The sequence below is a fragment of the Physella acuta genome, unplaced genomic scaffold (assembly GCF_028476545.2).
Source record: "Physella acuta isolate Inbredline_101_S28 unplaced genomic scaffold, ASM2847654v3 ptg000626l, whole genome shotgun sequence".
NCBI lineage: Eukaryota > Metazoa > Mollusca > Gastropoda > Physidae > Physella > Physella acuta.
In genome coordinates this window covers 159,174-173,892 of record NW_026732145.1, presented here as the reverse complement: position 1 = coordinate 173,892, position 14,719 = coordinate 159,174, and the positions used below count along the sequence as shown (strand labels likewise).

The 14,719-nt window shown below is 31.3% G+C and overlaps 1 protein-coding gene across 1 annotated transcript; it reads left to right on the top strand.

Annotated features, from left to right (window-relative positions):
* Positions 1–373: 373 nt before the first annotated feature.
* Positions 374–14,575, top strand: LOC131948142 (integrin beta-1-A). Its single transcript, XM_059309670.1, has 22 exons — positions 374–536; positions 3,613–3,681; positions 3,970–4,058; positions 4,296–4,482; positions 4,642–4,782; positions 5,273–5,369; positions 5,938–6,028; positions 6,171–6,263; positions 6,507–6,587; positions 6,939–7,016; positions 7,210–7,395; positions 8,409–8,485; positions 9,091–9,142; positions 9,270–9,431; positions 9,637–9,782; positions 10,104–10,261; positions 10,554–10,663; positions 10,746–10,838; positions 11,154–11,280; positions 11,454–11,570; positions 11,916–12,082; positions 12,504–14,575. Exons 1-22 carry the CDS (start codon positions 506–508, stop codon positions 12,570–12,572), a joined length of 2,421 nt encoding a protein of 806 aa, XP_059165653.1. The 5' UTR covers positions 374–505; the 3' UTR covers positions 12,573–14,575.
* Positions 14,576–14,719: the final 144 nt, after the last annotated feature.

Sequence of the window (14,719 nt, the reverse complement as noted above, 5' to 3'; positions counted from 1 at the left end):
GCACCCCCCCTCAAAATTTCGATTTGCACCCCCCCCCCTCAAACTTTCGATTTGCACCCCCCCTCATACTTTTTATATATACCGAGGGGTCTATGGGGGGGGGTTATGACCCCCCCTAACCCCCCCTGCCTACGCCACTGCATAGCACACTTTTATCAATCTTAGCAAGCAAACGTTTTCTCGGAGTCGCAATTGCTGTTTTAAATAATTTTAACGTGTTTATGCCTACTATTAAAGTTATGTTTTAATAGGCCATACATATAGGGCCTACATATGAAACTGCAATGTATAGGTCATCATGCTCATAGTATTAGACTCTACATTCTAGCACCACAGGTAAATCTTGATGTAGACTAAGAAAAAGTAACCCGGTGTTAAATAGGTCGATAGAGACCCCAGTTCCGGTATGGTACATAATAGCCCATCCCTGCAAATAACAAATGGATTTCTAAAAGGGCCTTAATTCTAAATAATATTATAGAAATATAGATTTAGTATTGTGCAAATGCTGTACTACCGCAACATAGCATCATCAGGTAAGACCTTTGAGGTTTTTAAACAAAATGTTTATGCCTTATGTCTTGAACTTGAGTAAGAGTGTGCATCCAGATACAGAAATTAAAAATGTGAATATTCATCTTTGCTTGGGCCCTACAATTTTGAGGTCTTAGTGAAATTGATGAAGCTGAGGTTTGTTGAGTAAAACAATAACTTCTAGACATTCTAGAGTAGGAGAGTAGAGATCTAGATCTAGATCTAGATCGAGACTATTCTAGACTCTATTTTAATTTTGATCTGTAGACTGTAGACACTATCTAGATCTAGATCTACCCTTATTGATTTAATCTCGGTTAGTAATAGTATAGAATAGATATAGATCTAGTAGGCCTTTAGCTCTATTACTAATACTTAGTTTATTAGGTATGTATTAGTATTAGCCTATTAGGCCTAGATATTAATAAATCTACTTAGTAAGTTAATATAGAATCTACTAGATCTAGATCTAGATTCTAGATCTAACTAGCCTATAGTTTACTGTAGGTGCCTAGGGCCAATAGAAATCATTTATATTGAAAATCTATACTATACTTCTTAACAGTGTCTGCCTCCCCCCCCCCCCCCCCCCCCCATAAAAATGTCTGAAATAAACCCTGTCTGAAAAATACTGTCACGACAATTGTTGAGTTCACTTGTTTTGGTGACCAGGTATATGCAGGAATAATGTGGTCAGCACTATGCCCAACCACCTTTACTTTCCCTAAAATGAGTCAGATACTCATCAGAACTGGGTAGACTCCAAAACTTAAGAACCCATTTAAAATATTTTTCAGTCTTCCCATCATTACCATAATAAAGATTTGAATAAATATTAACAGCTTTCATTATTTAGTATTTACGTATGAAGAAAAAAGTTGTGCAGTCACAATCCTTGACCACCTTCCTCCATGTAGCACAATATATCTCCATAAGTGTGTGACACATGTGTGGACAGCCCTAGTACTTTATTTGACAAGTCTACTGTCTTGCCCTAGATCTAGAGTGGAGTAGGTATTACAGCAACAATACAAACTTACTAGACATAGGGTAGTGACAGGATGACTAGTTAAGTTAGAACATTTTTAAGTTACCATTTTTTACTTGCAATCCATGGAACTGACAAAGTATATATCAACTGTTTCTGTGACCTCGGCATATGAAGGAATAGTGTGATCAGCACTATGCTCATCTACTTTTACTTTCCCTATTATGAGTCAGGTACCCATTAAAGCTGGGTAAACTCAAAAAACATTCTACTGACTTGAGCTCCAGATCCGAACGTGAGATTTTCTGGTTAGCAGCCGTGTACTGTACCACCCTGCCATGCCATCCCACAAAAATGTAAAAAATGTTACTATATAAAACTGAATAAAAGGTACAATTGGCATAACTTAAAATTTAATTTAAAATATAATCCAAATAAATTTTAGCCGCAATTTGGCACTTAGCCGAAAACAATAGATTATAGAAAACTGACATCACACCTTATTTTGATATCCTATTAAAATCTGAGCACATTCCAAAAAAAAAAAATATCTGTTAATTTCTACTAATTAGTATATGGTGTTGCATGCAGTAATAACTTTTTATCAGTACTCCATAAAACATTGAAAAATTACATTTTTGTAACTTTTAATTTGATGCCATGGTCAGTTGTCAACCATTGACAAGATTAGTAAAGTGTGTTTTCTTTCATGTTTATAATCTTAGGTAAAAAAAACTATTTATGGATTATAAATTGTTATACAACTGTTGATTACAGCATTTGCAAATGCAATTTTTAAAATAATATTGTAGAAGCACAACACAAGTTATAAGGTTTTTCAATCTTAACACTAGTTACAACTGCGTGCTTGAAAAATTTCATTTTTTGTTTAAAACTATCCCTATTATATATTTTTATTGTTGTGCTAAGTTAAATAAGGGTTGTTTTTTGTCATAAATGTGGAGTTTAGTTGTATAAATGAATAAAAATAAACAGCCAACTGCTAGGTAGTAGATATCCCACATTTGCAGACTCTTTTAGTTTCTTAACATAAACATAATACAATTCAGTCAGATAGGTAAATTTTAAAATCCATGAGTGCAAATTAATTTTAGACTATATCCATTTGCATCATACATGGAGTAAAACTGATTTACTCTTAGGGCTGTCTGTTATTTACTTCAGTAATCTGTCTAATCTCTTATTATATTACACACTGAAGATTCACCTGCTGGTATTGTTAGCAAAATGTTAGCAGTGCACTCTAGCATAACCAACCAAACATGGGGAGTGGGGGAAGACATGTGTCAGCTAGTTGGGCCAAGTATTTAGGTTGACATTGCTGCTAACCACACCACCACCTCCTGAGATAATAAATGCTAAGGATGGGTAGTGGTGGGGGGTTGGGAGGGGTGTGGTACAGACATTGTTAGAAGTTGTGAGGCTGTCTGTGTTGTCTGTTGGGGGGGGGGGGGGGGGGGAAGGAGAGGCTCAGCTGTAGGTGTGTTTAATGTTGTTTGTTCCACTACTGTTAAAAATATCTCAATTTTAATTTGAATTGTTACTTAGTCAACATCATAATTTTTTTTAAACAAACTTCTTATGAGAAAATAATGAAATCAGAAAAATGTTGAACCTATGGAAATCTGGTGTTAACAGTTTTGAGCAGTCACATTATCATTCTTACTCATCATTATATGATTGAATAGCTATACACATAGTTTTAAAGGATGGGGAGCTTAAAACTTATTTGAATACACATTTTGTTTAAATCATCTAGGTTAATGTTGCTGCAAAGTTTTTTTTGTGTAAACAATTAGAATAGTGGCCATTGTTACATTACCAATTGTTTATTTTTTATTACTGTGTTTGGAATCTAACTTATGCCTAACATTTTCTAATACATTTTAATTATATATATATATATATATATATATATATATATATATATATATATATATATATATATATATATATATATATACATATATATATATATATATATATATATATATATATATATATATATTTTTTTTTTTTTTTTTTTTTTTTTTTTTTTTAAACTGTAGTTTACCATTATTTTATTTCAGAAATGAATCTTCACTTGTCTGTTTTAGCTGTTTTATTATTGCTTGTTCATGTTCATTCACAGAGTTTAGGTAATAAAGAATTTTTGTTTTAATAGTATTTTAGCCAATAAGTTTAAAAATTTAAGTATTAGCCAAATTGAACATCTTGTTCATTTTCTAGAAATTATTAAAATATTAGTTAATTTTAATATATATTATTTACATGTTAAAGCTGTTTACATTCAGTTTGTTAGAAACCAGTCGATATATGCTAGGGTTACATTTTTAAAGTAGTCTTTGTCACTTCTTAAATGTAATTTTATAAGTATATACATGTAGCTATGAACAAGTTTCTAGTTAAAATCACTGTTATTTCAGAGGCCATCTTCAGCAACCCTTGCACAAAAGCTCAGACTTGTGGTGAATGTGTCCAGATTTCTCCCATCTGTAACTGGTGTGGTGCTGAGGTATGTGCTAACATATTGTCATTAATACTAAGATAGTTTCAAACTAAAAGATAAGCTGCAGAGAAGAAGCTATTTTATTTTTTTTTAAATTTAGTAAATTAGTCGTAATCATTTAATTTTTATTCATATTTGATTCTGTCAACTCGATTTTCATACGCTGATGTTGTTTTGTTCATTTTGAAGGTACATTATCTCCCTGTATTAATCAATATTTAATATTTTTTTTACCACTGACAGGTGCTTGACAGAAATGTTCCCCGCTGTGACATTTATGAAAACCTGAGGAAAAAATGTGAGGACAAGGACATCTCCAACCCAAAATCACAACAGCAGGTGCTCAAAGATGATGCCTTTACCAGTGGTGGCGCTGGAGTGCCCCCCAAACAAGTCAAACCACAAGATTTGACCTTTCAACTCAGACCAAGTAAGATTCATATCTTGTTTTAATTGTGTTTTATTCTCATTTTCTAAGTTATTTGTACAAACATTAAAAAAAATTTAAACCCCACAATTGAATTTTAGTTGAGTTTGTGAGTTTTAAATTGAGTTTCAAAATAAAATCCCATAATTGACTTTTTTTCAGATGAGTTTGTGAGTTTTAATCTGAGTTTCTCACAACAAGCTGACTACCCAGTAGATCTGTACGTCCTCTTAGATCTCAGCTATGGAATTGCTAGACAGAAAGAAGCTCAGGAAAGATTAATAGCTTTAGGTGCTGATCTCCGTAAGTGTGAATTTAAAGCATTCATTATTTTATACATACTAACCATTTCAGAGAAAGAGTTGAGGGCTTTTTTTTATTTATTGCAAAATTATTTTTGAAAATAAAAACATACTTTCCTATGTGGTGACAAAATACATTGCTTGATTCAAAATTTAACATCTCAAGAAATTGGATTTGGGTTGCTATTTTTTTTTTTATTTAAATTTTAATAGTAGAAATTTAAAAAAAACAAGTTTTTTCTAACAAAAGTATTTAATTTTTAGGTTATTAGTTTAATTAAATATATAGAAATTTCAATGTTTCAGATATTAGCTTATTTATTACAGTAAATCTATAATAGTTTCTGAACAACATTGTATCTAAACAAATATTTTCTTGTTTAATATACACATTAAGTAAAACTTAATTTAGCTTGTTCATTGTCTGATATTTGTATTGTTTGTATTTATATTTTTTAGCATTTATTAATCAAATTGAACATTTCTTTCAGCTGTTAGCCTGCAAAGCATTACCAACAATTTTAGACTGGGCTTCGGAACTTTTGTGGACAAACTTTTGATGCCTTACACAGCCTGGACAGACCAGATGTAAGTTTACTCCACCTGATCATCATCTTTCCCTTTTATACCCAAGACACAAAAAGTCCACCCAGCACTGATGGGTACCTAACTTACATTAAGGTAAGTAAAGGCGGCTGGGCATAGTGCTGACCACACTATCCATTCATATGCCGAGGTCACAGAAACAAGTGAACTCTCCTTTACTTGCCCCATAAACCATTAGGTTTGAAAGGGAACTTTACTTACTTACTACACATGGGGGAGCCTTAGAAAGCTCCCTCCACTTTGGTCAGTTTTCCTGGCCGTCCCCCATGACAGTCCTGCCTCTGCTAGCTGCTGTCCAGCAGTGCATCTCCACATCTCCCTTGGCCTTCCCTGCTTTCTTTTTTTATTAAGGTGTCCAGTTAAGCGCTATTCCTGCAATGTCCTCCACCTTATAGTAGTGTACAATCTTGGCCTATATATTGTGGCAATGTAAATCAGTTTGATTCATTTATCAAAGTCATATCTCTGTGTTATAAATAAACTTCAGGTACATTTTCATTTACTGGTATATGAATGATGTGTAGCATAAAATTTTTTTTTTTTGTAACAGGCTAGAGTATCGTTGCCCATCCAAAAACTGCAGCAAGCCACATGATTATAAGAATCGAATGAATTTGGAAGTGAATACTACAGCCTTTGCTGTAAGTTCAATCTTTAGAAAATTAAGCTTTCCATTTATCTTTAAAAAATTATTTATTTTTATATATTTTTATAATGCCAGTCTGTTTTCTACTTTTTTTTTGTTTTTAAATTTTAAATCCAATTTTTATAAAACTGTTTCAGACCATAATGAGAAAAGCTCTAGAGGATGTGTCACAAAGTATGGATGATGCTGAGGGTGGTTTGGATGGCCTTGTACAGTCCCTAGCTTGTGATGTAAGTTTTTAAATTTACTTTTTGTGCATTGCTACTTATATCTATCAATGTAATGACTTGCTCATAAAATGTTGATCTCATCAAAATCTTTAAGTGTGATGTAAGTTTACAGGGTTAGATTTATGGATAGTTTCAAGAAACCAATAATTGTCTGGTTTTAAATTATTAGAAAATTAAAATGTTTTTATTCAAAGATCTCTCATTTATTTTTCATGTAAAATTTTCTTGAACCTCTTAACTCAGCAATTAGGTTGGAGAGATGTTTCAAGAAGAATTATTGTCTACTGTTCCAATTCTTTGTTTCATCTGGCAGGAAATGGAAAAGTAAGGTTCTTATTTTTTAGTTGTTTAAAGTATGTATTATGGCTAATATGGAATGGCGTGGACTAGAGGTAGAGCGCTAGACTGATAACCAGAAAGTCTCAAGTTTGAATTTGTGTTCAGCTCTGATGGGCACCTATCTCATATTAGGGAAAGTAAGTCGCCTGGGAATAGTGCTGACCACGCTACCTCTTCATAAGCCGAGGTCAAGAAACATAAATTCATACTTCATCTGCCCAATGGATTGCTAGGTTTAATGAGGAATCTCAGTAAGCCAGAGCTTACAAATCATTTATAAAGAAAATTTATCACTAGTAGCAACCTAAATTTTTTACCCTAAAATTTTGTTCACAGCTTGGTGGGGCAACAAGACAGAGTGATTTGAAATGTGCTCTTAACGACAAAAATGAATATGAGCATGAGAAAATTTTTGTAAGTCTGCTTTTGTAAGCCTATATTATTTTTCTTGTTTTTATATTTAGTCTTTCCAGTCAACAATAATCTGAAGTTGACTATGGATAAACAAACTATTTTAAACTCAGCACGGGATTAAGCAATATGGCTAAAAATAAATTTTTTTTAATCTTTTATAAGTCTAATGTTCTCTTATTGTTTTATGTCTCAGGACTATCCATCAGTGAGCCAGATTGCTCATAAACTGCGTGAGAAAAAAGCCAATGTTATTTTTGCAGTTATGAGCAATGTTTCAGAACATTACCATCGTCTTGTTTCATTTCTTGATGGTGCTGTTGTGGGGGAACTGGCAGAAAACTCACAGAATATTGTACAGCTGATCAATGAGAAGTACAAAGTAAGTTGGTCTGCTAGCCATTGTTTTGAAATTAAACTCGATCATGTTTTATTTGATAACATGGTCTTCCTTACACCTCTCTAGATTAGAATGTTAATCGGGAGGTCAGCGTGGTTGGGTCGGTTAAGCTCATGGTTGTTGAACCGATAAGTGCAGAGTTAGAATCCCCTAGCAGATGAGGCTCGATAGCTGGGTACCAACTCCTCTAAGAGAAACAACTCCAAAACAAACAACTGCTACCTTGTAGTTTGTTCTTGGTTGGACAAAGGCTATGGAAGCAAATCCAAAAAGAAAAGCAGTTTGAAATCGGAGTCAACGGCCTAACTAGTTGCCACATATACTTAATTGTGTTGGAGGGGATCCATTTCAACACTAAAATTGAGAACAAAGTAGAAGAAGAAGAATGTTTATCTTTTAACTTTCAAACATTGGGTGCTTGTGATCAAGTGGTAGAGCAAACAACTGAAAGACTTGGGTTCCATTCCTGGTCTCAGTCCCAGTCCACCTAGTTGAGATGAAGAATTGAACTTGAGTCAGGGAGTTGGGCTGATCATATGATAAATTTTGTTTGCAAAGATCTTTGAATCAGATGAAATCTACTTCACCAGCTCTTTGGACCATCTGGTCTAAAAGGGTACATTTCTATTTCTCTTTCAAACTATCTGTATTTATCGCGTAGAAATTTATGTTGAAATATTTGTTACATTCACCGCAAATACTTAATTAAGTATGCATGAACTCACTCTGAAAACACCATGTATCATTAAACTTTCACATTTGAATGACTACATTCATACTTAAGTTTGTCAGACATTTTTTTGTTTGTTGCATTTTGTCGTTTTGCAAAAAATAATTGTTGCATGTTTTTCACTGACATTCTTGTTGTACCTAACAAAAGTTTTTTCTTCATTAATAATTGCAACTTTGTTAAGACTGCATTGACTTTGTTTGCACCGCTCTGTGGCTCATTAACAAACATGTGATGTGAAATGCATGTCCTTTGCTCACTCTAGGAGCTTCGGTCTCGTATCAAGTTCCAGACAGAAAATGCAGACTATGTGGACGTAATTTTCAAGTCCAAGTGTGCAGGGTGAGAAAATAAATGTGCTGCAGCAAATGTAGCCTGGAGATAAAGTTATCTTTTTGTTTTGGATGGCCTGTAAAAAAATTAGAAGTTGAATGCAAATGTTTGTATAATACAATTTATTTTTATAACAAACTAATGACTGAAAAATACTTTAATAACAAATTTTAAAAGCAAACCGTGATAATCAAAGTGAATTGTAGGAAACAGTTTTTCTAATTTTCTTAGAGCATTTTTGTGTTTATTATTCAGTTTTAAAAAAAAAATTTGTTAATTTTTAAAATAAAATTAACCCTTTAAATAAAATTGACTTGAAAAAACAACTATAAAGATTTTAATGTGATTTAAAATTAGTTTACTTACATTTAATGTGATGTTTAACTTCCTTGTTCCATTATGCCAAAATTTTTTTTTTAAATTCTGCATTGTGATAATGGCATGGAAGATTGTTTTTTATTGTTGAGATTTCTTATAAAAAACTACCTTTAATGCATCCTTGACAACAAGAATACTAAATTGATATATTTAAATTAGAATTAAAAGTTTTTAAAAAAAAATTGTTTGGAAACTTTATTCATCAATAACATTTATGTTTAAAATTACACTTACAGCAATGTATTTAAAGAAACAAGCAGTTGTGAAAATCTAGAAATCAAGCAACAGGTTGGTTAACTGCATTTGCTAATTTGTTTATTTAAATCAAATACAGTCTTAGAGTGAACATGAACACTGAAGTGCTACATTTGTCACACATTTAATTGACAACGTTCCCTATTTATCTTTCCACCAGGTTGATTTTAATGTAACTCTGATGGTACACAGTGATATTTGTAAAGGTCATACAGGAACTGTGGAGAAAAATGTCACAGTGAAAGCTGTAGGTCTCAATGAACAGTTGCTGATTCGGCTGAATGTAACTTGTGGCTGTGAGTGTGAGCAGCCAATCAGGGAGGTGAGAACTCTATAATCTCCCTTTCCTTAAGTTTTGTTGTTCACAAATGCATACAAATTTTTACTTTCAGATTATACTGAATAATCTCCCTTTCCTTAAGGGGCTCACAGTTTCTTAATGTACTGAATAGTTCTTAATGTACTGAATAGTTTCCCTTTTCCTAACAGAGCCAATGGTACTGATTAATTAAATTTTTTATTTGAAGGAGCCAAACAGCCAAAAATGCACGGATGGGCACGGTACATTTGAATGTGGTATTTGTAATTGCCATCCTGGCCGTTATGGAAGAAAGTGTGAGTGTAACGAAACAGAGATTTCAAGTCAAAAGTCACTGCAACGATGTAGAGCAAAGTGAGTAAGCATTAATTAACATACAATTAATACGTACATCAATTATTATATCAGTATTAATTCAGAAATCATGTCTGGAAAATGTCATGCTGATGTGATATTATTTTAATGAGTTACCTACCTAGTATCAGTTATTTAAGCTGTCGTTTGAGCTTCTTTTTAAAAGCTTTCATTTTATAAAGTAGCTTTTGACTCTAGTGATTGAAATTAGGTAATTGTGTGTTGACAATTTAAACAAAGTTTGATTTTTAAATGTTCAAATTATATATAAACATAAATTTAAAATATATGTAAGTAACCTTTGAACTCTGAACCTTTCAGTGAGAATGAGACAACAACCTGCTCTGGGAAGGGAGAATGTATCTGTGGGGAATGTAAGTGCTTTACACTGGCAGCTGATTCAGCCCAGAAATACAGTGGCCCGTATTGTGAATGTAACGACTACAGCTGTCCCTCAGGTCCCAGTGGTTTATGTGGAGGTAATGGAAGTCACTTTGTTTACATTGTAACAGATTGTCTTATCTATAACTCTGTCTAGCAACGTTTTTGAAGTCTACTGAGACTTTTACTTTTATTATTTAGAAATCAAAAGAAAATTTATATTTTTATATTTGAAACTTTTTTTTTATAGCAAGAGCATAACAAAAAAAAATTGTGTAATAAAAAAAAAAATCATTGTTGTGTTTCAAAATTGTTGAAAATTTGGATGTATTTTGCCTGAATGAAAATGTATGAATATTTCAATATAAATGGTCATTTAAATTGTTCTAGGCTCTCTGAGAGGAACTTGTATTTGTGGCAAATGTCAGTGCAATAAAGGCTGGACAGGAGATGACTGTGAATGTACATCGAGCACAGAGACTTGTAAAACAGAGAAAGGGGTTGGTTTAACTACTTTGTTGTTTTAGTTTAGGTGATTAAGATGTTTGTAGAATGTTGCTTCACATTTGGCAATGTTTCCAGGTAATCTGTAATGACTCAGGGACCTGTAAATGTGGGAAGTGTGTTTGTGATCCAAGTTCTAATATGATTGGACCAACATGTGAGGATTGTCCAGTAAGTTGTTTCATTTATTTTTAAATATTTCTTTGAAAAATATGTCCATCTTGAAATAATAAGATCTACGTAAAGTTTAATTGTTAAATATAATATCTCTATAAAATATGAGCACCTTAAAATAAATATCTTTATATTTATAAATTAGAGTATATGGATATTTATAAATTAGAGTATATGGATTTGTGTGTATCATTATATATTACTACTCATTTTATCTGATAAAAATATAAAATATGTGCATCCCTAAAATACTTACATTTTTAAATGTAAAATATATGCAACAAAACAAACGCAGCCATTATTTCCCCATAGACCTGCCCTAGTCAGTGCAGTGAGTATATTGATTGTGCCCAGTGTAAAGCACATGGGACAGGCAAACACAACAGAGAGGAATGTGATAAGATATGTCGGAATGTCATGACTGTAGACACACTTGAAAGTAGGTGGTTGCTTATCTTTTTCACAAGATTCTCAATTGTAGTATTTTTTCCTCCTAATAACCACATTTAGTTATGTATGTCAAGATTTAAATAATTTTTTTTCTATTAACCTGTGTGTTTATTTGTGTGTACTAAGATAAGAATTTATTTTTTCAAAACTAAACATTTTCAGCTGACGTAAAAGGTGTTAGAAGCTGTAATGGAATCGATGTTGATGGCTGCACATTTTACTTCACATATGAGTACACGAAAGACAACAATGTTTTAATTAAAGCTCAGAAAACCAAAGGTTGGATTTTAATTTCCCACACTACACTATTAAAACATAGTGGCTTAGGTTTTTTTTTAAAATTTAATTTTAACTTTGTTGAATTAATTGGTAATATATATATATATATATATATATATATATATATATATATGTGTGTGTGTGTGTGTGTGTGTGTGAAAAATACTAAGTATTTAATAATGAATCAAATTGTAAACCTTCTTCACTGCTTTAATTTCAATTTAAATTAAGATGTAATATTCTACAAATGTTACGTTGAACTTAATTAAACATAAATACAAATAATGCGTAAATTATTAAACATACTACGTCTGTAATTGATGAATATGATTTTTTTTTCCTCAGATTGTCCTGCAGAAGCTAACATTGCTGCTATTGTTGGTGGAACTGTCGCTGCTGTTGTTCTCATCCCTCTCCTCATCATTTGCCTCATCATTTTCATTCGCAACCGCAGGGATGCCAAAGAATTTGCAGATTTTCAGCGTGAACAGGAGAAAGCAAGATGGGACACCGTAAGTCTGCTGTTTCCTAACAGATGGGGTTTTTGTGTCACACATTTTAGAAGAAATTTGCAATATAAGAAATAATCAAATAAAAATAAACAGAAATACACAGCAATTGTTATTTTATGATAGTAGTACATTGTCGCTGATTCTTGAATTTTTTTGTTAGCTACTATTGATTTATTTCTTGATTATCAAAACTTTTCAATTAAGGACAGCTTGACTACTTAGGTCAATAATTATTAGTGGTTTTTAGAGAGAAAAATAAAAAGAGTCATTCATGGAATCTTAAGGGAATAGATAATAATCTCGTTGATAAACTTCTTCCAAATTTTTAGTTTTTATAATAATTGGAAAAATATATTTGATTAACTTAATATATAATAGATATACATAATTTTTTAATTGGTTGTTTTTACTTTTATTTCAGGGAGCTAACCCAATTTATAAAGATCCAAAATCAACCTTTAAGAATCCAACATATAAGGGAGCTAATTAAAACAGTTACTTAAAAATCAAAGGCTTCCTTATATTATAAGATTGGAATTTGTTTATACACATGTCATGTAAAACTTAAGTATGGCACAAAATGTCAAATACTAAAGTATGCACACAATATTTTTGCTGATAGTAAAACTTCTAAGAATTCTAAAAGTACAGATGCATCTTTTCTAATGTGGTTTTCCTCCATTTGATTTTTAGCTGCTATGTAAGTGATTGGTAAAAGCTTACATACTTAACAGAGAAATATTTTACCAGAAGCATTATGTTTTTGTATATGAAAGGCTTTTAGAGCTTATATTAGATTTTTTTGTTTTTATATCTGCATTGCTGTAAGTTTGATGTGTTAGTTTCTGATTGTGCATATGAAAAATGGATGTTTTTCTGTTGCTGTTAGTGGTTGTGTAATTAATAGCTGTTTTTTTTGTGTGCAGAGTATAGGTGGTTGTTTCTATGGTTGTGACTTTTTAGTAATTTATAAAGAATTTGACAGAACGTTGTAGGCTGCGTGGTTGTTTTAAACATTGTTTGTTTGAACTTATGACTTTTTTATATGTGACATCAAATCATTTTTCTTTTACATGTCCAAGTAAAATAGTGAATAATTTCAATTTTTAGAATTTTCATTCAATTGCTTACATTTGACAGAAGAGGGCATTATTTTGCAGATAAAATTAAAACCTATCTAACTAATAATAATTTAAATAATTTTTTTTCCTAAATTAGCTCAATAACATATACCAATCATTTTTAATAGTTTAAAAAAATTACTCTGTCATTATTTATTACTTATTTATATCAATTACCATGAGCATGTGTGTGTGTTCACTTTAGAATATTAAATTTTTGCTTCAATGTAGTATATATTAGAGGAAATTTGAGAGATTCAAGCCTTTTTAATTTTTTAATCTAAAAAGTTGTGAAGGGAATTAAGTTATTGAAGAGTTGACAATTCGCACTAAACTTTTGCATTTTCTTTGCAAGGCTATAACAATTTTTTTAAAAGTTGGTTGTGATTATTTAACATTTTTATGATTTCAACATTCTCAAAGAACTATTCCAACACATTTGTGATTCTTTTAATAGTTATATTTATACTACAATGAGTATACATGTGTTACAACTACTGTTATTTTTAAGCCTTTTGTAATTGTTTTACTGCTTTTTAATGAGATACTTTTTAAATTTTTAGTTTTAAATTATAAATCCGCAGAAAAAAAGTACTTTAATCAAGAATAGCATTAACTAGCTATGTTAATAATTCAAAGCAAATTTTAAAAATACAGAAATGTTACATTGAATATTTTAATTTCCTGATGATGCGTAAAAGATACATTAATGAAAATCTTTTTGAATGAACTTCTCGAGTCAGATGTACACTAGATATTTTTTATAAATCTTGTTTTGTACAATATGTTGAACTGTGTGTGATACTGTTTCTTACTGTGGCTTTTTACAATAAAATCATATCAAAGCTTAAAAACATCTATTTAATAAAATGCAGCTAGCATTAAAAGCTATGCCCATATTAGTTACCGCATACCTATCTGTCAGCTTTATATGTTTTTATATGCTATTTTAATTTAACATTATATTTTAATGATTGTATACTTCACACTTATATTACAGTTATCCCCCTTGCATGTCATATACCTTGTGATTTGTTTTAGTGCCTTCATAATTTACGGTGAATCTACTATTGATAAACCAATATTTTTGTTTTGAAGAAGAAAAAAACAGGAAATTATCTTTAAATTCAAATCTTGTTAGTTTATGTTTTGTCATTAAAAGATGTTTAAATTCACTTGTAGTGCAAAACACGAGCATGCTACTGCCAGTAAGCTTTAAATGATGTACAGTTAGACTGAACAGTGTTCTCCACTCTATTCATCTCATTTGATCAGATCATTCCATCTTTGTTTATCCACAGCCTTCTTGTGTATTTTTTTCATGTGTATTTTATTATATTAATTGACTAAATTTATACTGCATTAAACAACAAACAATAAAAATAAAAATTTTTTTAAATTTTTTTATTTGTTCACCAAAAGGAGAAAAAGCTGTGTGAAGTAGAAAGTAGTAAAGTACCCTTTCAAGCCTGACAATGAAACTGAAAGGATAGTCTGGTCAGCGTTATGACCTACA